The 25,153-nt window shown below is 42.1% G+C and overlaps 3 protein-coding genes across 12 annotated transcripts in view; 1 reads left to right on the top strand and 2 right to left on the bottom strand.

Annotated features, from left to right (window-relative positions):
- CUNH1orf116 (chromosome unknown C1orf116 homolog) overlaps nucleotides 1–16,199 on the bottom strand; it is a 40,984-nt gene extending 24,785 nt beyond the window's left edge. Inside the window, exon 1 of one of the 2 annotated variants that reach the window (XM_044446482.1) lies at nucleotides 16,085–16,199. The gene's annotated coding sequence lies outside the window, so the exon portion shown is untranslated. Of the gene's footprint in view, nucleotides 1–16,029 lie in introns of both variants that reach the window. The other variant, XM_044446473.1, reaches the window with a different exon arrangement.
- Nucleotides 9,176–18,427, bottom strand: YOD1 (YOD1 deubiquitinase). Its single transcript, XM_044446501.1, has 2 exons — nucleotides 18,116–18,427; nucleotides 9,176–16,200 (listed from the first exon to the last, which is right to left on the bottom strand). The coding sequence occupies exons 1-2, from the start codon at nucleotides 18,321–18,323 to the stop codon at nucleotides 15,494–15,496; spliced, it is 915 nt and encodes a 304-aa protein (XP_044302436.1). The 5' UTR covers nucleotides 18,324–18,427; the 3' UTR covers nucleotides 9,176–15,493.
- A 1,321-nt stretch (nucleotides 18,428–19,748) lies between these two features.
- Nucleotides 19,749–25,153, top strand: part of PFKFB2 (6-phosphofructo-2-kinase/fructose-2,6-biphosphatase 2) — a 31,232-nt gene continuing 25,827 nt past the window's right edge. For 6 of the 9 annotated variants that reach the window (XR_006416298.1, XM_044446415.1, XM_044446434.1 and 3 more), the window contains exons 1-3: nucleotides 19,749–20,281; nucleotides 20,506–20,651; nucleotides 24,014–24,139. Coding sequence is in view for 8 of the 9 variants with exons in the window: in XM_044446415.1 (XP_044302350.1) it covers nucleotides 20,175–20,281; nucleotides 20,506–20,651; nucleotides 24,014–24,139 (379 nt within the window). In the remaining variant the exon portion in view is untranslated. Of the gene's footprint in view, nucleotides 20,282–20,505; nucleotides 20,652–21,659; nucleotides 21,671–21,701; nucleotides 22,980–23,618; nucleotides 24,140–25,153 lie in introns of those variants that run through there. The other 3 variants (XM_044446425.1, XM_044446443.1, XM_044446461.1) reach the window with 3 other exon arrangements.

Genomic DNA, 25,153 nt, shown 5'->3' on the forward strand with positions numbered 1-25,153 from the left:
GCCAAGGTAACCGCCACGAGAAACGCTGTCTTCCATGAAACGAGACGTAAATCGACTGTTGCCAATGGTTCGAAAGGAACTCTTGTAAGCACTTGCAAAACAACAGAGAAACTGCAGGTAGGCATTACTGGCCTGATTGACGGATTAAGATTATGAAGACCCTTAAGAAACCTCTTAATAGTAGGTTGAGAGAAGATGGGTGATCAGTCCACCATGCCACGATGAGAGGCGATTGCCGCCATATACACTTTAATTGAAGATGGTTTCAGTCTGGAGTGGTGCAGTTCTAATAGGAACTGAAGGATTTGATGTAACGATGATGTAAATGGAGAGAACGAACAAGACTCGGCAAAGGTGGAAAATCGTCTCCATTTAGTTACGTAGGACTTCTGCGTAGATGGCTTTAAAGCAGAATCAAGGATGTGTTGAATATCCGGATGAAAGGTTGTTGGATTCGATGGATCAATCCACGGATCCGATGGTGCTGGAGGAACAAAAGAGAAAGTAGCGCTGAACCCAGCGGATTCGAAGGCACTGAACTCAGCGGATTCGAAGGCAGGATTCGAACCACTTGACGTTGCCGTCGATAAAGATGGCGCAATGTCAGCTATTGGATTCGCCACGCTGTTAGGTTCAACGATAGTAAATCTGGATGGCGAAGCGTACCGTCCTGTTGGGTTACGAGGTACAGAAGCAGTGGAAGATGAAGGTATTCCCTGTGAGAGATGTCGAGCAGTGTAGCAAACCAAGGTTGGCGTGGCCACCAAGGAGTAATTAGTATCCCCGTGGCCCAATCGTGTACTATCTTTGCTATCACTCTCATCACCAGAGGAATAGGCGGGAAGGTGTAAAAGTTTAGGTTGTTCCATGGGATCATGAAGGAGTCCCCTAAGGATCCGTACCCGATTCCCGCTCTTGAACAGAAAGCATTGCACACCTTGTTCTGTTGGGTGGCGAACAAGTCCACGTCGGGGAACCCCCAGCGATGAAAAAGATAGTCACGTGTCTGAGGATCCAGCTCCCATTCGTGAGAGATGAACATGCACCTGCTGAGGAGGTCCGCTTCCACATTGTCTGTACCAGCCAAATGGACTGCCATTAGTGTAATGTCTCTCGAAATGCACCAGTCCCAAATCTGCATAGAAAGTCTGGCCGGAGTCGGGGACTTCGTTCCGCCTTGTTTGTTCAGATAAAAGACGGTGGCTATATTGTCCGAAGTTATCTGAACGACCCGATGTTGGAGAACATCCTCGAAAGAACGTAGGGCTTTGAATACCGCCAACAGCTCCAGGAAGTTGATACGATTCGTGGATTCTCGATGAGTCCACGTGCCTGGGTATATAGGCCGGAGCATACTGCTCCCCATCCCAGAAAAGACGCGTCGGTACCGAGGGTTATCGATGGGCATCGGAGCCTGAAGGGAACCCCAACAGTCAGATTGGCCAGGACCGACCACCAGAGTAGAGAATGGAGCACCGAGGATGGGATTCAAATCAACTTCGACAGTGAGTCTCTCTGTGGGTGGAACATCTTGTTGAAAAGTAGTTGTAAAGGACGAAGCCGAAGTCTGGCGAGGATGCGAGGAGTCCTTCCCTAGACTGGGACACCAGAAGCCAGTCATCAAGGTAAGGGTAAACTTGTATGCCTTGGAGGCGTAGGACAGCGCAGACAGGGGCCATACATTTGGTGAACACTCTTGGAGTGGTGGCCAGACCGAAAGGTAGAACCGTAAATTCGTATAAATGGGGTGCAACAGCAAAACGAAGGAAACGCCTATAACTCGGGTGAATCGAAATGTGGAAATAGGCGTCCTTCACATCCAATGAGGTGAATCAATCCTCCTTCTTTAGCAGCGGCAAAATATTTTGAAGGGTGGTCATTCGAAACTTTTTTGTCACGATAAATCGATTCAGATTTCATAAGTCCAAAATCGGACATAGACCACCATCCCGCTTCGGGACTGTAAAATATCTGGAGTAGAATCTGTGAAGTCCGTCATGTTGAGTTATTTGACGAATCGCTCCTTTATGAAGAAGTTGTTGCATTTCATCGAGCAATACCGGCGAGCCTGATGTAAACCGGATCGGACTTGATGGAGGAACGATGTCGAATTCTATCCGATAGCCATGCTGTATGATGGATAATACCCACCGGTCAGATGTAATGGACTCCCAAATGGGGAGTCGGCTTTTCAGCCGGTCCCCAGATGAGAGGGGGGTGGGTATGGAAGGGATCAGAGGAATGGTTCGCCAGTCCCGTCAACACTGATACAATTGTCTATAGGATGGACGGGTCCATGCCCACTTACGCCTAGTTTGAGTCTGAAGCTCCATCCACTGGGCCGTCATGCGAGACTCGTAGAGTTTCTTCAGCTTGTGGTCAGTTCTGGAGTGGAAAAGCCCGGACCCGTCAAAGGGCATTTCCTCAATCTGCCGTTTAGTCTCCTCCGGGAAGTTGGAATTCCTTAACCAGGCATGTCTGCAGAGAGAGACGGCACTGACCAAGGCTCTCGAGTCCGTGTCCACATGATGCCTGGCTGTGGACAACTGCTGGACAGCGACCTGCATCGCCTCCTTGATAAGCACCTTCACCAGATCACCCTGGTGGTCCGGGAGGGTAGAGACGATGTTGTGGAGGCGTTGCATTATGAAGAATTGATACCTCTCCAACGTCGCCTCGTAGTTGGAAATGCGCAGCCCCAGGCCTGAGGCTGCGTAGACTCGCCTGGCCAGGGAGTTGATCTTTCGGCCCTCCTTGTCCCTAGGTGCGGTGTGGCCTCTCGCCTCTCTGCCCTGGGAAGACTCCACCACGACTGAGTTGGGCTTGGGGTGGCGGAGGAGGAAGGGAATGTCCTCCTCCCGAATCCGGTACATGGATTCGTACCTCTGAGACGTGGGTTGAGGGTGAGAAGTCAAGTCCCAGGGTTGCATCATCGCCTGTCGTAAGGTGGTGATCAACAGCAGGACGATTGAGGTGGACTGCTCCCCGCAGACGTCATAAAACCTGTCCGTAGTGGGTCCCGGACGCTGGATGGCGTCGATGTCAAGGGACTGGACAAGCCAGGACATCAGCTCCGTGAAGGAGACATGTGATTCATCCGGTGACGCAGGGCCCTGGGAGGTCACAGCGACATCAGGGGAGGTTGAATCAACCTCCAAATCGTTGGAGTCAGCACCATAATATGGAGGAGCCGATGACGAGGACTCCACCGGAGAGACAGACCGGCTACTCTCATCCCAAGGAGGTATTGGGGATGCGCGCCTCGGGCCCGAGGACAGTGGACGGTCGCGGGAAGGCGGTGAAGACTGACCCCTAGGTGTGGGATAGTACCCGACTGAGTGCGGATCGCCCCAGGCTTGATAGTAGGAGTGGTGCCATCCCTCAGAGCACTGTTCCATGGAGTGACTCCTTCAGCTCCTAGGCAGGGACATCTCCACATCTGCCTCCATTGTGGCTGCAGGCATAGGTGTGGGCGACCTAGCCCTGGGGGGAGAATCTTGAATTTCCCCATCAGAAATTGACCCCCGCTGTAGAGTTGGAAGCGGATCATCAGGAAGGTCAGCCACACAGCGAGGGGACCCTTGAGGGGTAACCCTCATAGCCACCTGAAGCACCGGATTGGGTGGAGTCGGTACAGTGACTGCCGCCGGTACCGAGGGGGCCGTCAAACCCGAGTCACGGTGTTGAGAGCGCTCCGGGTCCTTTGACTTTTTCGCTGGTTTCGGAACCTTCTCCTTCCTGGCTTTCTTTGCTGAATTGTCAGTTTCAGCATGCTTACGCTTCTTGTGCTTTTTCTTTGGAGAAGCAGGTGGAGCCCCCATGGTAGACGCGCCTTCATCCGAAGGGTGTGAGGGTGGAGCCGCCGTAGCAGAGCCAGGCTTCGGAGTAACAACGAGTGGGTCAGACTGCATGAGAGCCCGATCCCACAAGTGCCTCCGCAGGTGATTCTCACGGCAGTGAGAGCATTTGTCAGTCCTATGCCCTTCCCCCAAGCAGAGGAGGCATAGGTCATGTGGGTCGGTCGAAGACATCTTAGACATCTTAGACCCGCATTCCACGCATTTGCGGAAAGCTGCTTGCTGCGCCATCGCAAGAAAGGAAAAAATAGGAGATAGTGCAGAAGGTAAGAATATATTTTTGGTTTTTTTTTTTTTAGAAGATCGAAAGAGAAGGTAGAACGATAGAGAAGTATGAAAACTAACAAGAACTATAAGAACTAGCAAGAACTATAAGAACTAGCAAGAACTATAAGAACTAATAGGGTATAACAATAGGGAGAGAACAATCGAGAACAAGAACAAGCTAGACGAACGGTCAGAGCGAGAGCGAAAGCAGCACGAGGCACAGCGAACGGCAGTCGCAAAGACTGAACAAAATGGCGGACGCTCCGCTCTTTATAGGCTATGGGAGAGGGAGAGCAGAGCTTTCCCGCCAAAAACCGTTAGTTTGCAATCTTCCAGCCAAAGGCACTGCACAGGCGCAGCACCCCATATGTGTGATGCACAGAGGCCACGACGAAGAAGCAAAGATTCCCTCTGCTACCGTTGGCTTCAGCCTGGTAGGGCAAAGGATCCTTGTAAGTTTAGAGGTCTCCAAGCAGTGAGAGTGCAACCAGTAGGACTGAACCATATGAAAGTCCTTGCCTTAACAGCAATTATTTTTCTAAGATTTGTGAAGGACCCTAAACTATGGTCCCTATACTGAATTTCAAGCTTATAATGTTGTATATCCTTAACTTATTAAACTTCTGTCTCCTTGCCTTCTATCTCCTTGTCCATTTTTCTTGTTTTTCCCCTTTTGTTGCCACTGTGCTGAATTTTAGGCTGCATGCTCTTGGTGGCAGAACCATTTTCTTCTACTTCTTTTTAAAGTAGCATGCATGTAGCCCAATTTAAATTTAAGAAACAGCAGCTGGTGTGTGGTTGGTTCACTGAAGGGGAAGTCCCACTGACACTGTTCTGGCCCAAAAAAAAAAAAAAAAACTTGAAGACCACACTGTCAAAAATCTTAACAGCTGCACAATTTGCTCCAATTTATTTGCAAATACAAGCGACTGCGAACACCCAATGCAAAATTTAAATATCTCTGTCAGTCTTGGAACATAAAGAATGTTCTCTTATTTCCTGGACAATAAGGCCTATTTCAAAGTCAAGTGAAAGTTGTGTTCCATGTGGGACACGTTTCCTTCCAAATGCCAAATATGCTCCAGAGAGACCATTGACAGATTATTACTGTTGTGTTCAGATACTGCACTGTTCATATATGTTATGAAGCCACAAACTCACTGGGTGCCCTTTTTCGCTATACTGACCTGCCTTACAGTGTGGCTGTTAATGATAACTGCAATGTATATGCTTGTAATAAAGGGTTATTCGTATTAACAATGATTATGAGCATTCTGGGGCATCACTTGATTCCCTTCTTTCAATACAACCAGGTAAAGTGAATTACCCAAGACATCAGGAACAGGTCTGCGCACAACCTGGAATTTTGCAAGTCAAAAGTCCCATTTTAGAACAGGACAATTGCCAAATAATTGCCAAATGCTGCACTAATTAATTCAGAATATTGCATTATAAATATAAATCAAAATCCCACTTCATTTCTAACATTAAATCGCCACTTACCAGAATATGCATTTGAAAGGCATACAAGCCCAATTTGTAGAGGAATGCAAATTCATTGTGGTGGCTATAGCCAAAATATAAAAAGGCCCTTCACCTTTTGATGCACGAGCATCAAATACTACCCTCAGGGAACAGCTAAACCTTTGAAAATATGTTACACAGTTTCAGCACAAAAATGCATTTCTTTAAATGTTAATGATTTATGAAGAGTAAGGAGTGCGGCTCTACTGAGAATAGTTATCCAATTAGAAATGGTACTATCAGGTGCCCCAATATTATAAAACCAGAAAGTTCTGAGTAGCCTGATATCTAAGATTTCTTGCTTGTGTTTGTCAGAAACCTATTGCACTCAACAGCTAAAGCAATGTATCATTGGTGCTTAGACCTGTACGGTCACTCTCAGCATAAGTGAATGTTGTTCCAGCTGAGCCACACACATTGTTTGAACTCCCACTTCAGGTGATCTTTGAGGTTCAACTGGCAAATGTACAGGAATAGTATTTCCCTCCTTTCACTTCTGAACTCCTTATAAGGACTAGTCTGAACTGATGTAAGTTTAAGGAAAATGATGCAGGTTGTTTTTCATCCCAGCAGGTAATGACTGCATTTACCCACAGCTCTGTGAAGACTGGCTTTGCTCATTTTATCCTCTTAACTTTTTGAGCTGTAGTGTGTATTTGGGTTTGATAGCTATCTTGAGGTGTTTGTGAACCGTGTGCTTATATAAGTTGTTAGAATGCTGTACATCAACCATGACAAATTCTTCTTCAAAATAAAATTAGGGCTTTTTCCTTCCAATTGTCAGAAATCTGCAAGACTGTACATGTTAATGTTGTGATGCCCTCTGCTGTTAAAGTGTGCTGCATACTCTGGGTGCTACCATACCACGCAGCAAGAATGTCTGACCCTGACAGATCTTAAAATCCAAAATTTAATAAATAGCTTTAACTGGGCAAAGCTATGAAAGCCCACACAATTTACAATTATGGTACTCTGCTTAAAATGTGAACCAGTGTTGAGTTTGCCAAGTCACTGTCAAGAATGAATGCAACTGTTAGAAGCCATGCATTTGAAAAATCCAAGTACTGGTACAGTGATCCATAGCAGGTTAATCATTTGGATAGAAGTCTGACATCTAACACTGATTAGAAGGATTGCCAAGTCCTACCAAATTAATATTTATCTTCAAGTTTTGCCAAAGTGCAGAGCATTTATTGACATATAGAATATTTGCTGTTTCATGGATCTCCTAGACAGGAACTTGGATACATATGGCTAAATATTTCTTGTGTTTCTTTCCAGCAATCCATGCCAAAAGAATATTTGAATAAAACATCATATACTAGCAATCTGGGTAAATGTTTGAAGATGGTAATCAGTGCAGGGACAGAAGCATTAAGCAGGGTAGAACTTCTACCAACTTCCTTTGCTTCAAAACACCAAACCCAACACTACACAGGTTTACTCTACAAAGGGGTATCGCAGAATCAAGATTTATATTGTTGTCTTGGTTTATCTATTCTCAAAATAACTTTAACTACTACCTTCATTTGTTTTTGTTTTTTAGCTTCCCTAATTCTCAGATTTGCAAAAGAAAGTTTCATAATTTTTCATCCCACCACTCTGCAATTGCAGATGACCAGTTATGAAGGACTAACAATGGGAAACTTGGTCTAGGTGATGGACGGGGGCAGTGACTGCTGGCAGTTATTTGACCTGTCAAAAAGAAAGTGCCCCCATAAACCAAATACCTGGAAGGTTTGAATGTTCCACAGATGCTAGCATCTCAAGGACACTTATAAAACTGATAGGACACGTTTCCTCCACAAAAACAAATAAATAAAAAACAGAAACCTGCTGCAAAAGAGCCAGTGTGGTGTAGTGGTTAAGAGCATGGGACTGGGACTCAGAGGATCTGGGTTCTAGTCCCCGCTCAGCCATGGAGCCAACTGGGTGACTTTGGGCCAGTCACAGACTCTCAGCCCAGCCTACCTCACAGAATTGTTGTTGTGGGAATAAGATGGAGGAGGAGGAGAATGATGTAAGCTGCCTTGAACCCTTTGTAGGAAAAAGGCAGGAAATAAATAAATAAATAAATAAATGAGGTGAATGAGCCACCATCCCTTTCTCAAGCAAGAATAATTTTGGTTTTGTAAGCCTTTGGAAGGTCAGTTTCTGACAGCTGTCAAATGTTTGCAAAGGATCAGCTTGCTTACTTGTACCCCCAGGGTTGCAGTGGACTGAATGGGTAGCTACTGGACTTTGCAGGAGACATGGTCTTGGTCCATTACCTATCCCCACTTTCCCACTGCCACTCCATCCTAGCTGTAGTTATCTACAGTTGCCCAAGGGTGGGAAGAAAAAATAAGTTTTTCACGAATATTTGTGAAAATAGAGGGATGACTTTAAAAAGAACTTGCTAACTTTGTTGGGGCACCATAGGAAGATTGAAGGCATCTAAAGGGAGGTGTGTTGCAAAAGCTACCTCATCAGCTTGCTTTTATGATCTGTCCAAAGAAAGCCCAAAAGGGTCTGTAGTGGCAGCAAGAGGGAGTCTCATTTCATTCCTGTCCCCGATACCCATGGGAGGATGAAACAGGGAGGAGATACCTGCCCACAGTGTGCCCAGTCACATGTCAGATGCCAAAGGAATAGGGAAGCCTATCATGTCATGCAAACCCTGTTCACTGGGTTGAATTCTAAGATGTCGATTTAAGGATTTTCACACAATGAAATGTTCCTTTCTTCAATCCCTTAGGTCTACTTGCAATCTCCAAAAAGTCTATCAAGAGCAGGACAACATAGTCCTGGTGCCCAGGTATTCTAGGCTTCCCATTGTTAAAATATTTAACCCAAGATTGCTGTGAAGTAAGTTAGTAGGTGCTGAAAACTGCAGGATCAAATGAGTAATTTAGTGTGCTGGAATCCAAACCCCACTTCTGCCTTGCACTGCCTTTTGCTCAGGGTAATTGTTTTTTTGCCAATATCCCCATGGTGGCATACAATATCTAATACTCTCCTCCAAGGGAAGTTCAGAAGGCAGTAAGGAAGAGGGTCTCTTTTTGAGGGCCATCTGTGAAGCCTGCCTGGGACATCATCATCATCTTTTCAGCCCCAAGTTAAAACTTTCTTCTATTGCAAGGCATGTGACATCATCTTAAATATTTTATTGCCAATTATTTTTGCTGCTTTACATTGTTTTAATTGTACATTTTAAATTTTGTTACGCTACCTTGAGGGTTTTTTTAAATTATTAGTAATATGCCTAGGGTGTGTTTTTTAGGTTACTATTTGGACTAAGGCTGTTCCTGCTGAAAAAGTAATCAAACAATGTTCATTAACATAACAGCTTGCTTAAGTTACTGTGATATTGTAACCTGCAAAGCTTTCTAACATGTAGTCTGACATATCAATGTATTTATTAAGCTAGCTCAGGCAACCTAAATAGATGAACTATAATTTCACCAAAAGAAATATACTAATACTGTATTGAAGCTAAAGGGTAAAAATAATTTTCAGGTTTTGCAATAGCTCTTAGTTTACACACATTCTCAAATATTAAAGTTTATTGAAGATAAAAAATAGAACCACAAGTGAACACAGTGTTGAATATGCATGCATAAATATTACATTTTATTGCTGCTATAATTAAATTAATGTGCACATGTCCAACAGAACACTGATTTCTATGATGAAGTAGTAAGATGCTGTACCACTGGAAAATATTAAACTACCAGGACTTTCAAAAATATTGTATAATGCACTTTCTGCACCATTTCACTCCCCGGCAAGACACACTAAACTTGTAAACTTTGATTGACAAGCTTTTAAAGTGCTGTAACTTGAGACATTAATCTCATACAAAAGCGTGCAAAAGGCCACATGCTTAAGAATACTTTAAGTTCCTTCATACTTTTGGAAGTTAGTGCTGGTGATAGTCTCCAAATCTGCAAGTCTCAGAACAGAGTTCCTACATTTAACCCAGTCAAATAAGATTACAGTTTTGTGTTCCATTATGACTTAGGCATTACTGTCATACACTGAAACATTTAGGAGTTAGCATTAAAGACATTAACATTTGTCAGAAGGCAGCTAGATGGTCAATACACACAGAAACTGGCAGTGGAATGAATATATTAACCTATTCCTAGACAGTACAAGGCAAAAGAGGAAAGAAAGATTCCTAGTACATATGGAACAGTATTTAACAGGATATAACCACTATAATAAATCATGATTTGCTAGTATGTATTGCAAATTTCAATAACTGGCATGCTGATTTCCTTGGGAAATCAGCACACTAGCTAATGCTATGATTGCCCTAGAGCAGTTTTCCTCAATTTTGTGCCTTCCAGACACATTTGGACTGCAACACTCAGAATTCCCAGTCAATGGCCCTGCTGGATGGGAATTCTCGGAGTTGCAGTTCAAGTGCCTCTGAAGGCCACCAGTGTCTGACCAAGTCCAGCATAATTTACATTACTTGTTGCACTGTTTGATACTACCAAAGATCACAATGCTAAAAATGAATTTCTATATATCCCAAAAGTTGCATTCTATTATACTAGTGTCTAAATCAAGGTAATTGGGTACATCAATTTTCAGATGTTCTAGTCATCTCCACCAAAATCTGAATAGGTTTTTTCAAAAGGACACTTTCAACAGAAACTTTCCAGAATAATTTCCTCTCAATGGCAAAAAGTACAGTGCTCAGCCTGAGAAGACTGTTCATCCACAGAAGTCCTATACTCAGATTAAGAAGCATGCCAACACTGTTAATGATAATGAAAATATAAGGTTTTTTACAAATAAGAAATGAAGGTATGATAAACATTGGCTTCTTTATTAATACAATCTTTTTAAAAATATATATTTATTCTAGCCTGTGACCTAAGCCCCCAGATTTACAGGCATACTTGAGTTTTCTGTGCAAGATAGTGAGCCATACAATTCAGCTTTGACAAATGAATATGTGCCAATATTTGCTGCAAGGAGGTTCATCTCCTATTTGATCCGACTGTATTTCTTACATGTCCAACTTCTACAAAATAAAAAGCTTACACATTTATGGTTGTTCTAAAAGAGAGCGAGACATAAGACTATTCAGAAGCTGCAGGGTGACTGTGCAGAAGCTGTAGTGTCCCCCTTTTCTCTAGAAATACTAGTACACAGTGATAATGTTGGTTCATATTTGGTTAAGGAAGAAAAAAAAACCTTCACACAATGCATTGCTACTGAAATTCACTACCACTAAGTATGAGAACTGCTACTGGTTCAAAGGTCAGATCTATTCATGGATATAAGGCATGAAAACTAAACTGATACCTCCATGTTTATAAGTAGTATGTCTCACTATCTGCAAAGACCCAAGAGTTGAACAGATGATTAACTTTATGTCCAGCTTGTGAATTTTCAGATTTTATTTATGGGTAGTTGGATGTATCAGAATATTTGATAATATGAATCCTGGTCTGCAGTTTTTATAATTCCACCGCTCAAATGCATTGACCTACAACTTTAACCTTTAAAAGGTTTTCCTCCCATGATAAAGAGGTGACCAGAATGCAGATCACAAAATGTTCTGGATTCCTAGAAGCCCCTGCCAACATGGCCAATGACCAAGAATACTGTGACATGAAGTTTAAAAACACATGAAGATCTATTTTCTGCCCACCTCTGACTTCGCAGGTACCTCACTCCAATTACAATTTCAGCAAAATCAAACCAATACACTTTTGAGAACATGTTACCTGAAAGATACATTACACAACTAAAAGCATAACCTGCATATATAATACTGATGACAAGACTCAAAGGGAAAAGCAACATTTTGTACTTGTTTCTATTTTTGAGATCAGCTGCAGAAAGTTTAAAGCATACTAGGTTTATTTACAAATGTCAAGTCTCTGGAAAAACATTATAGCAAAAAATGTAGTATGTAAGGTACATCCATTTAAAAATAGAAAATATACAAAATAATTTCTTTTAGCACCTTTGTCCAAGTAGCATACAATTCAGTCAGCCTAACAACTTTTGTGAGATTGGTGAATTTCACCATTTCTCAAGCATTCAAACTGCAGCTAAAATGATAAACCGCCCATAATCTGAGCCAATTTGTGAATAAAGTAATATAAGTTCATTTTCTCTAAAGGACAAGATTTAAACCAACATTCTGTGTTTTACTCAAGTCAATATTCATTAATGTATTTCAGAGCACAGCTTCACATTTTATCTTTAAGATATAAGCTTGGACATGCTAATAATTTTAATGAATTCTTTCTCCAAGTAATGGGTATGTGGCTTTATATCAAATCTTTAATATACTCAAGCACAAGAATTTTGCATAAAATATGCCACATTCATCATCAATCCTACACATTTTAGAACTATGAAATCTGGAAAAGGCTAAGGAAAGAGGTTTAAAATACATGCTAAAATTAAGGGTGCAATCCTAGAAAAATTGAACAGAAAAAGGCCTATATCTCCCAGCATGTCCCAGCCAATTATGCTGGAATGTATAGGCCTTTTATCTGTCTAAACTTGCATAGGACTGTGCATCAAGAAGTTTAATAGCCCAAATCTTAAACATATCTACTCAGAAGTAAACCCCAGTGGTACTTCCTCTGAGGTAAGCATTTATAGGCTTGCTGCTTTAATCACTTAGGGTAAGGAAACATGGTGTCAGTGTTACTCATAAACATCTTACCATTTATTTTTTCTGCTTTGCTCTGAATTTTTACTATTTAAGCCATAATCAAGCAAAGCTCTGGTAACTGAACTCTGCTTACCCAATGTCCTTCAGTCAAAGAAAACATGCAGCTAGGCAATCTTGGAAGTGCATTCCTGAAACATGACCCCTGTTGGTTTGTTCAATTAAGGCTTTCTGCAAGGTATCACAGGACTAGTCTAAATGGTACATGTACTGCCTAGCCCTGAACCAGATAGTATTCATTGTCTGCAATCCTATCCACTTCTTTGGGAGTAAATTCCACTGTATACAGTGGGACTTACTTCTGAGCTTAGTGATTAACAGGTCTTAATTTAGCTGTGAATAACTTTCCCATTGCTGTAAATGGGACTTAAAACTAACTTCAGCTGGACCAGAGCCAATCTATGAACCCCCAATTTTGTAGTACTCCTTACAGAAAAAAGAACTTTGTTTCTAGAGTAATTCCACCTGAACATATTCAAACAAGCATAAATGCAGCAAAGTAGCTCAAATATCTGAAAAAATTCATAAAGACTACAACAAATAGCTGCCAACAGCATACAGCAGCATAATATACCTCCATCCTAAGTGCAACAGGTTAGTACATGTCCGTTTTAATCTTATGCCAATAATTAACAATGTAATTTTAGATACTATGGACTAGACTGATAGTGCCATGAATTAAATACCCACTTGGTATCATGGAACAGCTTCCTGCTGCACTGAAACTTGTGCTTATAGCTATTCCTAACTTTCATGCTATCTTCTGTAACAGCTCAATTCTGTCAGGCTGCAATTCATTGGTCTTTTTCACACTAGTGATCTTACTCCATCCTAGCCATTTATTTTCTTTTTATGAAGATATTTAGTCCCAGATAAAAACTGGGGTTAGAACAGCTTACTCACATCAGCTTACACAAAGATTCATGGCATTTATTGCCTAGTATCCTGTTTCCCCAAAAATAAGACCTAACCAGAATATAAGCCCTAGCATGATTTTTCAGGATGCTCATAACATAAGCCCTACCCTCCAAAATAACCCCAGTTAAGATTGTCAGCCAGATGGACGCATTTAGTACGTCCGTTGAAACACAGTTCAGGGTTTGGAGAGTTGTGATATTCCAGAAGATGGAATGACTGTATTTGAATAAATGTAATTTTTGTACATGAATAAATGTAGATCTTTATTTGTGAAAAAATAAGACATCACCTGAAAAAAAGCCCTAGTGCATCTTTAGGAGCAAAAATTAATATAAGACCTGGTCTTATTTTCAGGGAAACATAGTATTTGTAAAAGCTCCCCCCGCACCTGGCACTCTCTGAACAGGTTTCAGCTTACATCAGCCCCAACCAATGTGCCCAATGATAAGGAATGCTGGACACTGTAGTCCAAAGCATCAGGAGAGCACCAGTCTAGGAAAGGCTGGTTTATGATACTAATGGCGATTAGCTAAAACACTATCCCAATAGCATTTTCTGATCTTTTAATCAAGGTATGTTATTTGTACATCTTCAGCACTCATGTAGTTATTCATAAATGGTAACACTCCCATTTTGTGAACCATTTTTTTCTTCCTCTCAAATGCTGCATTCTTACCTTTTTAGACTTGCTTCTTAGTGTTATTCCCAAGGATGAATGTGAATTTGTTACCATTCACAAGGACCCTCAAGGTTTAAGCTCAGTGTTTCTGTAACCACACCAACCTCCACCCACCATTTATGTTTAAACTAAACTACATTTTTCCTTAGAACTGTGATTTACAGACACATTCAAGTAATCATAGTTGTCTAACCTGCCATAACCCATGACCTGATACAATGCAAATGTCAGAGCAGCTTAAGACCCAATTCCAAAGGTCTATGTAGAAAAATAGTTTATAAAAACCAATAATAAGTTACCCATTTAGGAACCTTAACAGCTATAACATATGATGAAGTGAGAGTTAGACCAGGGTGCAAGATCTCTAGCTTTCAATTCCTAATGGCAACCAGAAATGTACAGCCAACAAGTCATTACACATGGTGCTGGACACACGTCAGGAAATTTCATTCTTAGCAAGAAGCACCAACACCCATGGGAATCAAAATTTAGTAAAAGCAAACTAGCCCCTCATCCCCCACCATAAAGCAGGTACTTGTTTCAGAATTCTTTTGGAAGTGCATATTTTGAGAAGGGTCAACCAGCAACACAGCCATATTTAGAGAAGAAAAAAGCTTATTTAGAATCTTATAACCATTTCATAAGGTTTTGTTGTAAGCACAAATGTCATGAATTTATGGACTGTGAAATAAACCCACAAACTCTGTATCTTCAACATATAATTTTGTCTACTTTAAAAAAAACATGCTGCTGGGACTTCTTATAATTTCAATAATTTTGAACAGCATTCCATCAATGCACATAGATCCACGCAGTTGACTACTGTTTCAATTGTAACTGATAGTGTGGTAATATTGTATACCAAGGAAGTGAGAGAGCTTACTGGCAGTTTTTCACTTTCTAAGGATATTAAAGACAAAGCCTTCAAGCTAAAGGCTTTTACTACAATAGCCTTATTTTTTCACACGATACTCTTATTCAGCAATTAAAATAAGCCAGCTTTGGGATTACTATTTTAAAGAGGCAACTGTGTAGTCAGCCTTTTAGTTAGGGAAGTATACACAACTTTTTGAAAGAGCACAACTGAAACAAGTTATTTCGTCAACTCTGAATAGAGACCAAGTTAACTATTCCCTAGAATGCATAATCAAAAGCTCAATAACTGAGTTGAGATTTTTATTCCACCAGTGATTCTATAATCCTGTATATAAGCCTAGCTAGCTATAGCAGTGCAGTGCACATATATTCAGCTGTGTTAGAGGAATTCCTGCATCAACTAAGATTCTTTCAAGAGTCACTATGGCTGTTGGTACCAATAGCTGTCTGTAGTTCTTAAGTATGCAAAAGAAAACACCAAACTAATTGGAAATATGGCACTGCTGCATATGCTCTTGTAAACTTCTCACACTAACAGCAAACCTGTGCATATCAGCCATAATTAAATTTAGGGCTTTCAAACTTTGAATTGACTCATAATATTACATACAGCTTATTTAAAAACCTGGAGGATTGTTCTGGAACAGTGAGGTAGTAGATATGACCAACCTCACAGAAAATTCACACTTCTCCAAAGTTGGTGTGTCCGGTCTCCTTGGCATGTTCTCTGGCTTCCACTTGCCCTGTTAATCCTTTCTGACACACCATACATCTCAATGTAAACCGATTTACATCAGTAAACTGTCTCTTTCTTCTGGCTTCATCTGCTAACTCCAAAGCTTGTGCAAGAACAACATCATCAGATGCTGAAAAAATTGTCTGGGGAGGAATGTCTGAGTTGGGGATTTTACGTTCAAGTGGATCATAGTGAATACCATCATAAATTAAAAGCACCCGTTTAGAATAGCCAGCATCTTCCCCAAAACGATCAATTCTGACTGTCTGAGTATCCACTACACAGATTTCACATTGATAGAATTTAGACAAGATGGAAACCTCAATTGCACCTCCCCATGTATCTTCTCTTTTGATCCATTCACAGTATTCCTGGTTCGTTTTCCCTAGTACTGCCTCACTATAGGATTCTGGATCACTTGCTACAATTTGTGCTATGAGATTTCTCATCTCTGGGGCACATCCTGGGTCATAAACCCCACCTTCTACCACATAGTATATGCTGGTAAACAGGCACGAGTTATCTGCTGGAACAACCTTCCTGGCAAGCACAGGCAGAGCTTCCCTGACCGAATTAGAAACAGTCCATTTTGTAACTAGAGGTGATTCAGTCTTGGGTTTGGTTGCATCTTCTTCAACTATTAGAGTATCACCTGTTAAGAAAAACAGAAGAAATAAAGAGTTGACTTAGTACAACTATTAAGAAAATGAACTAAAATACTTTTTCAAGTTTCAGATACATGTTTCAGAATCCTGTTGAAAGTACAAATGTTTTAAGAGGAGTCAGTTATCAGAAATTTTACCATGTTTAGATGCCAAAGGAGAGAAAAGTTTCTCTCTCATCTCTGACTCCCCCAACACCAAATGTGTAATGGAGCAATCATATTCCCCATGCTCTAAGGATAACCAAGATGCATAAATTACTTTCACCCTTCAGTTACACTCTAAATTTATTCATGGATATATAGATGCAATTCAGATTTGAATATGAGAATAAATGACAAGCCAAACAAAAGATAAAAACAGGTTATTGTAAGCTTCCATAAATAATCAAAATTGCAATGGACAACAATTTTTGTATTTTTTTCCAAAATACACATTAGTTTTAGAAACCATCAAATGACTCTACTAAATTGCCAGCCATAGTGACACAATAATCCTAACTTGCACAAGATACATAGAGAACACAGAGATCACATTTTTATTTTAAAAACTTTGCACTCACTGTTAGTATTCACAGGACAGTGGCAACTCCAGTATTCCAAGGGCATGTTGACAATTCAACACACATCTAGGTTAAAGCTCTGAATTTTAATTAATGGGTGGTGACAAAGGATGCCAATTTTAAGCAATTACAAAATGTCAAAACTCCTGGGTCATTACTTTGAAGTTTCCTGTTCTAAACAGGACAGAGATACATCCTGTGTTCTAAAAATACTTATAAAATTATATGGTTTTCCTTCTAAGATATCTTTTCACTATAGGGAAAAAGTGCACTATACTATTGTGTTCAATGAAATAGATATTTAAACTGAATTGAATCACTACAAGCAGTGCTACAATCAGTTACAATCAGTGCTACAATCAGTTACAATCCAGCTCTTTATCAGCTAGCAGAAACAAGGAAGATAGCAATATCTACAGGCTATTTAAACAGCTTTCATTTCTCTCTTGTAGAATATGAAATGTTTTAGTTTTTGCCTGTATTAAGATGTCCAATATAGCCCTCTCCATCCAAGTACCCTAAGTAGCTGAAGAATAATTTTGTAATCCTACTCTATATCCATACTATGCAGGACTTTTAACAGATACTTGGCATAGTAATAACTTCGGAAACTCAATTTGTTCATCATTTGGGTTTACATTTTTAAAAAGAAAATAGAACAGAAGGTTTAAAAATAAGCAATGTAATTGACCCCTTTTATAGGGCAGATCAATGGAACAAGATTCATAAATGCAAGCCTGCCCTGAGAATAAAAGATGCCCGGTCAAACACATCATCATCAATAGCAGCAATCTCTGTACTTAATCTCTATTTTTAAAAAGCTGCCGTAAGATAGGGGTAAACAGAAGTTTGATCAGGATTTACTAAAAAGTATTTAGGTAGATCCACAACGACTTCCAGTAGCTGGATGTTTAATAACAGTAAGAACAAAACGACTTTCCTCACCTAAATCAACTGAAATAAGAGAATCCTGAGGTGGATCCTGAAGTGACAATCATAATTATGAAAGCAAATTAGACCCAAGAGGTCTGGCATGTACTCTCCACTAAAGAGCTGTCCAGCCTCTGGCCTTACTCAATCCTTGTTCGTGAAATGAAGCAAAAATGGGACAGAAGAACACTCAAGATGCTCCCAGCCTGACATACATGCATTCGTGAGGAAGCCACGAACTGAACCTTCATGCAACTGTAGAATGGTGGCCATCCATGTAAGCAGTACTTCCCTATGAACAAGCCATTTCCAGGTAGCTCCCCCTCAAGAGGGAGCCAAGGCCCAACAAAAAGCCCCTGACGCCGACTCACCTGGATAAGCCCAGGTATCTCAAAACACGCACTGCTTCGTACCTGAGTGAATGCCCAGCTCTCCAAGGCACTGCTCACCGTCGCTGAGGTCGATGCCGCGAGGAGGGAAGCCGAGTAGCAGGCGTTGGGCCTGGACGGACACCCCGGTGAGAGCAGCAATCGCAGCTTGTAGCTCACCCAGGCGGGAATGGACCGTGAGTCCGGGAAGCGGGTAGGAACCACTCCGGGCTTTACAGCGCAGCCGCAACATCTTACCGCCCGGTACACAAATGTTCTCCCGGCGGCAGCGGCTGCCGGGTTTCAATACCCGCAACCCCACAGTAAAATGGCTACGGCTACCCAGCAACCCTTCCCTTCGGACATTGTATTGGTCGCATCGTCAACCTCCAACGCCCCCTAAACCAAAGTAACCAATCACATCCGTGGGCGAGCCTTTGGCGCACACTCAAAGCACCAAACATCCGTTTTGGTGAGGTCTGAACGCTATGTTTGTAGTGCGCTTGCGCAGAAAGGAGGGGCTGGGCTGAGCACGCTGTGACGTCTTGCTAGCTCAGCCTTCTTTGTCCTGCTTTATTACTGTTTTGTAATGGAAGGCGCCGCTAGGCTGAGCCTCTTCGCGCATGCGCTTATAGCGAGCGAGGCAGGCATGGGGGAACATGTTACCCTTAAGGTTGCATTTGCTCTTAAAAGTAGCCGAACCCTAGAGAGACTTTTTTTTCCGACCTGCGTCTTCTTTGTGGATGGACTTTTTTAAGCCGGACGTGAATGTGTATTAGATAAGATCGGCAAATTCAGTGCGCATGTTTTGCGCGCATCCATAGATGAGTGGAATGAGCTGTTCTCTCCCCCGCTATTGTAACTGTGGGAAATACATTTGTAATATGCATTTATGCGCTAATCTGCCTTTGGTTCCAATTCCCTAGGCAGCCCTCCTTGGTAGGCTGGGGCATTCTGGTGATTGTAAAGGGCATATGTCTAGAGGGCACACGACTTTCCTCGCTGTTCTGCGTTTGTCTGTCAGCGGTGGTTTAAGTACCGAAAAACTGGACTCAGGCCAAGACAACCAAATAAGTAAATAAATAAAACCACTAGTTTGAATATGCCATTTTAATATGTTCTAAAATTTCTGTGTGTATGCTGGCGTGTCTGTCTTCAAAGGACGCTTTCTCCTAATGACTGCCCTATTTATAAAGGAGGATGTGTGACCAAGGGAGAGGAGGGCATTTGGTTTCAGAAAAACAAAAATAATCGGAAATATTTAAGCGGGGGCAGCACCTAATGAAGCCCATGTGGGCAAAAGCCTCCTAATCCAGGGGGATCAGACGCGACAGAGCTCATCAGGGTGCCTGTACCTTTTAGCAAGTGCCCATGGACAGCGGGCTATTGGGCAGGTGGCCTCCTAGAAAGTCGAGGCTCCAAATGAAAGCTCAGGGGTTCTAGCCCTAGCGGGGCAGCGCTTAACATCGCCTCTGCCTTAACTTCACGCTCCTTCATGTTCCCAGCGCTTCCCCGCGTGCCCTTCGCGTCGGGCTGGCATATCCGCATCTTCCCGTGGCCCTCCCGCCTCTTTCCGCAAGGCGGCTGGGAGGGAGACGCTGCTGCCGCCTGCACCAGGATCTTTCCTGCGCCTGGGCTGGATCTGCCTTTTTGATCCTCGCCCGCCGGCCGCCCTGCCTCTTGGGGAGCGGAGGGACCGGCTCCCCTTCAGCGCGCCAGCTGCTGGACTTGCGCTCTCTCGTGCGGGCGCCCTGGGGACTCCCGCAGGTGTGCGCCGGGAGGCTGGCGACGAGGGACTGTTTCTGAGCGCGGATGAAAACCTCGCCGCCGTCAGCTGCTCGCCCGCCTGTCAGGCTGTGAGCGGTCGCACCTGCTTCGCGCGATGGCTCTGGAGCGGTCGCAGGAACACCCTCTGGCCTCCGCGGTCCTCGGGGTTCTGCGTGGGTGACAACGGATGAGCATAACGATGAACTGCGTTCCGTACACAGGTTGCTAAGCTTTCTATAGGGCAGCCTCGAGCAGCTAGTTGTTCTCCAGGTGTGCTGACCTGCCGCTCCCTTCATCCGCAACCGGCATGGGAGGTTGAAGAAGCCCATGGTAGGGTATGCTTACCCATCACCTGGATGTACAAAAGCCTCTTTGGGAGAAGAAAAACACCCTTTCCAGCTTTTCTTCTTTAGGGGATTTGCACCACCTTTTGCAAATATTACGGTAAGTGTCTTTCTTGTTTTGACCTTGACTGAAAACTTCAATGTAGCTTCCAGCTTTCTCTCTCTCTCTTTCTCTCTCTCTCTCTCATATTCAGTTTCAGCCTTATTCTCTTCGCGATCCCTACTGGAAAGAACGTCATAGACATTGCTGCTGTGCATGTTCTTTCTTCCTTCCTGAAAGCCTAGCATTTCATAACACCCCTGTTTTGTCCTACGAATTTCTAGAAGGAATCTAGTCAGCCAAAACCGAGGACATCTGAGCTTTGCAGCAATGTCAGGGGATGCAGCTCCAGTCGCAGAACAGGTAAATGACAACAGTTGCAGCCAAGAAAACAAACCTTCAAATCTACGAGCTTCGGAAAAGAAGTGCTGTGAGTATTTGTGATGGTTCTGGGGAGCAAATTTTTCCTTTGCTTTTATATAGGTAGAGTCAGTCAGATAGTAAAATGCGCGTGCTCTCTCTCTCACACGCTCTCTTTCTATATATATATTCATATTCTCAGCTTGAATGCTGTATTAAACATAGGATGGTTTCTTTCCCAGGGCAATACTATTTATATTTTGGGTCTATGCTAAATGATGTATTTAGGTCCTAGGCACTGATCCAACAGCTAAATATATCTGCATAGTGGGGGATGCAGTGTGCCTCATAAAAGGATAAAGTTGGTTAGAATGGGATGGGGAAGACATGGGTTCACATCTCAACCCACATAGTTCACTGGATGATCTTCACTAGGCCAATGTCTTATATCCTCATCTATTTCACAGGACAATTCCAAGGATAAAAAGCCCTAGGAGTGGGGTGGGAGTAACATCATGTGCACTGCAAGGAGCTCCCTGGAGGAATAAAATGTAATAAATTATATTTGGACTGAAGCACTTTAATATATTCTGGAATTAGTCATTTACTGACAAAGTCAGATTTCTGTTGAAATAGACTTATTCCCCTCTTTGAGGAGCTGTATACTTTCAGGACGCCTGTCAAGGAACTGCGGGGCCATCCCGTATAGCATATGCCATAGGACCCTAGCTTGTAGGAGACTCTTTATGATACTGATGATCATGCAGTACTTTGCTGGTAAATTATAAACAGCTCCAGGACCAGAATCCTTTAACCTATATTTCTCAGTCCTTAGTACTTTGCATTTGCTCTAATTTTTTGGGCTGACTTCTCATTGGCACTTTCTAAACTAAACAGTTTGAGAACAGTTTTACAGTTACACAAGATATTCACACATTTCTGTGATGAGGTCCTCTCTACCACCATAGGGTTTCATTGGCCTGCACCCCATGCCTAAATATTGTATGTTGCTTTTATGACAGCAGTGCTAATTCTCTACAGTGTTCATGTAACAGCTTGGTTTGCAACATTGTACTGGGACAGAGGTTTGTATGTATTTTGTTTTGCTGAAACATCAAGATCGTTTTCTGAGCTGCTGTTTGAGTTCCATTTCTCCAAGCTTTCTACTGCAGTGACTTGTTTATTTGTAGAATCTTGTTCCATCCTTGGAGAATTAAAGGCAAGCTACTAGATTCTACATAGGAGACGTATTAAACAGAACCAGACTCAGGACTCAGCCACTGGAGAATGAAATTTGAGCTCCAAAATAGTATGGGAAAGTAGCTACATAACTTTTTATATTTAGGCTGTTTTTCTGTGGAAGGCATTGTCCCATCCACAATTTTTTAAAAAATGGTTATGCACTGTACAGATGTGTGTAGACTTTCCCTCCACAGTTGAAAAACTGATTAGAAAAGTAGCTTGAAAAGGCTAGCTCTGAGCGTAAACAAAGTGGATGGAGGGGGGATGTTAAGCAGCTACTTCCTCTCCCCTTTCTCCTCACCCTTATATTGTACAGCACTTGGACTGGATCAGGTCCACTAGCAACAAGAGCATTTTACACTCCCCAGAAATGCTCTGTCTTCTTGGGAACATTTTGTTTTTATTTTTTCTCTTCTTTAGTACTTTGGAGGCTGAAAGTAGAAACGGGCACATAGCATTATTGAAAAGGAATAGCTATGTTGCTATTTCCACTTGTGAGATGGATAGTATGCTTTAGGGTTGGATGAAAGGCCTGACTTTCATGGACAGAAACATTCATGCATTTCTTTTTAGCAGGATCCCCCTCCTGTTCCCCACATTGTAACTCATCCCATTTATCAGAGTCCTCCTAGCTAAATTCTGTGTAACATCTTCAGAGGGCAGGATGGACTGCTATAGAGAGAAGTATGCTTCCACCAACCAGGTGCATGTACCTAAATATGGGTCCATCCCATTGCCTTTGTTTTGGGCTGGCAGGATTGTCAGACTGAGACTAAAAGCAATTAAGTGATTGTATGAATAAGCCCTTAGAACTGTTCTTTCATTCAGATGGACCATGGCTTATCTTCACTGGTCTACTTATTTTTGATGGTGGGCACAGTGACTCTCTTCTGCTAAAGATTTGTTGAAAACAAAATGAGTTACACAAGAACACAGTTTTCCTTTCTTAAAGCCTCCATTCAGTTCTGACTGGCTTACACAGAGGTACACATTGTATTGCATTCATATTTATGTTATAGTCTACTTTCTTTTACCTTGAGGGAAAAAATCCTTATCAAAGTTTTGTTGAATTGGATTTCAGGGAAACACTTCTCTCATTAATACAATTGAGCAGGCTTTGGACCATGATCTGATTAGAAATCTAGATGAACTTCAGGTAAATCACTAATGAAGCAGTTCTCTCATCTAATATTTGTCAGATTTGAGATTGGCCATATTGTATTTAAAGAATGATGGGATCTCTGTAGTTCAATCCTGGACCCATTACAGCCAGAATGGGCAAACAGCAGCCCTTGGCCTAATTTCTGCAAGCAATTAGCCCAGAAGTCTGGCAAAAGCCTCAGACAGTCCACTGGGCAGAGAGGAGGAAGGAGGTAGGAGGAGAAAAGGGTATTGGGAAGAGAAAGAAATAAACGGATGGCCCACCTACTGCTCACTTTGGCCTAGCTCACTGCCAGAATGCAGCCCCCAACAGTTTAGCCTCAAGGGACAGGAAAAAAAGAAGATTCTTCTTCTCTACCTTAGAGCAACTGTGAATGTTGGCATGGGCTGCAAAGGAGCCAGAATCGCTTAGGAAAGTACCTACAACTTATGCAGTACATCTGTGAGCCTGGCCTTTTAGACTCAGCTATGCTTGGCATAAGCCAATTAAAAGAGCTCTGTAAGAATTGCAGATATGAAGGAAAAGAAAACCTATGTCAAAATGAATACTATCTTCCACTGTCAGCATCTTCTGTTCATTTCATGGGAGTGTGCTAAATCCTGTATCAGAAACAAACGGAAGATAAAAGACCAGTTTAATCTTTCAGTTCTGCATTAAGCATGTTCAGAAATAATACTTGTTACATTTGTGTTCTCTGGAGGAAACTTCTGAGTTCAACATTTTCTCCCCTAACCTTGAAAAGCTCACAGATTAGTGGGAAACATTTAAAACTCTGAGTGACATACTCAGTTTGAGGCACTTAGTCACTGGCTATTTTTGCTTGGCTAGCCTACATCATTAGCAAACACCTGAGAGATCATGCCCTGATCTGCTGATTAATTATGGGAAAATAGCACAGTGTTCCTGTCCTCAACAGATGTACAGGCAGAAGGAATAGTGGGAGGCATATATTATTTTGGCTTCTTGCCAGCAGCTTCCTTTTCTACTTTGTGAAAGCAACTTATTTTTGCGTATGCTTTCTTTTTCAGCATGGGCTTCTTATATGACCAACTCTCCTACTCTGATTGTAATGATAGGCCTTCCTGCAAGAGGAAAGACCTATGTTTCCAAGAAATTAACTCGCTACCTCAACTGGATTGGAGTGCCTACAAAAGGTTCTTGCATGTGTTTATGCATGGAATGTAGTTTAAGAATGAGAATGATTCTGAGTGGTTCATGGAAGGCAGCTGAGGAAAGGATCATGCCCATGGATGGTTGACGAAGCTGGCAGTGTGAAATGCAGCTTAATATAGTGGATTGACTATGACTAGAAGCTGTTGCCCTTTGACTTCTTTGCAAGAGTTTAAAGATACATCTGGTGGTGCATCAGATGAGGGTTTTATTGTGCAGGCATCCTACTTTATTAATGCAATGGTGGATCCAGATGATGATGTCTTTCATTGAAACGCATTGTGTCCCTACCACTATTTCTCTGTCCCCTCCCCCCTCTCCCAAAACACACACACACACACACACACACGGAGGAAGAAAAGATCAAATAGCTATATATTTTGACGGACTGCTTCCTTTATTGGGAAGCACTTGTCTGAACCAGTGCTGCATAACAACTGTGATAATTCACTGATTTCTCTCCAATTTGATTAATGCTGCCTTTTTAGTCTCCAATTCATAGTTCACATTCAACTTGCTTCAAAGCAGCCCCACTGAGCTTAACAGAGTTCTTAGACGCTCTTACTTTATGGGGGTTGTGTATGTTGTGAATTGTAGTCTTAATTCATAATGTGCACTGCAATCTTATATAGGACATAAACCAGGCAAAGAGTTCCATAAATGTTTAATCAAAGTGAGTTTGGCATGTTCTTCATCCACTGATATCATAATTTAGGTGAGGTCTTGCCCTTTGTGAATAGAATACATAAACATGACCTACTTCACATTCTGCCATTTTACAGATGGGAACTGAAGCTGAGAGAGATTTATATCCTTGACCCAGGTTCCAATACAAGTCCACTGAATGGACTTGACTTTTCTCATTTTTTACTAAATGAACCAGATTCCTCTTTGTGAACTCCCTGTAAATCAGTTTTCCTGTGACAGGTTGTATAAAGAATGTGCTTACAAAGTTATGCCAGAATACTAAACACTTTTTACTATACATTTCAGCTAAT

The sequence above is a fragment of the Varanus komodoensis genome, unplaced genomic scaffold, assembly GCF_004798865.1.
Source record: "Varanus komodoensis strain SLA01 unplaced genomic scaffold, ASM479886v1 scaffold1, whole genome shotgun sequence".
Taxonomy (NCBI): domain Eukaryota; kingdom Metazoa; phylum Chordata; class Lepidosauria; order Squamata; family Varanidae; genus Varanus; species Varanus komodoensis.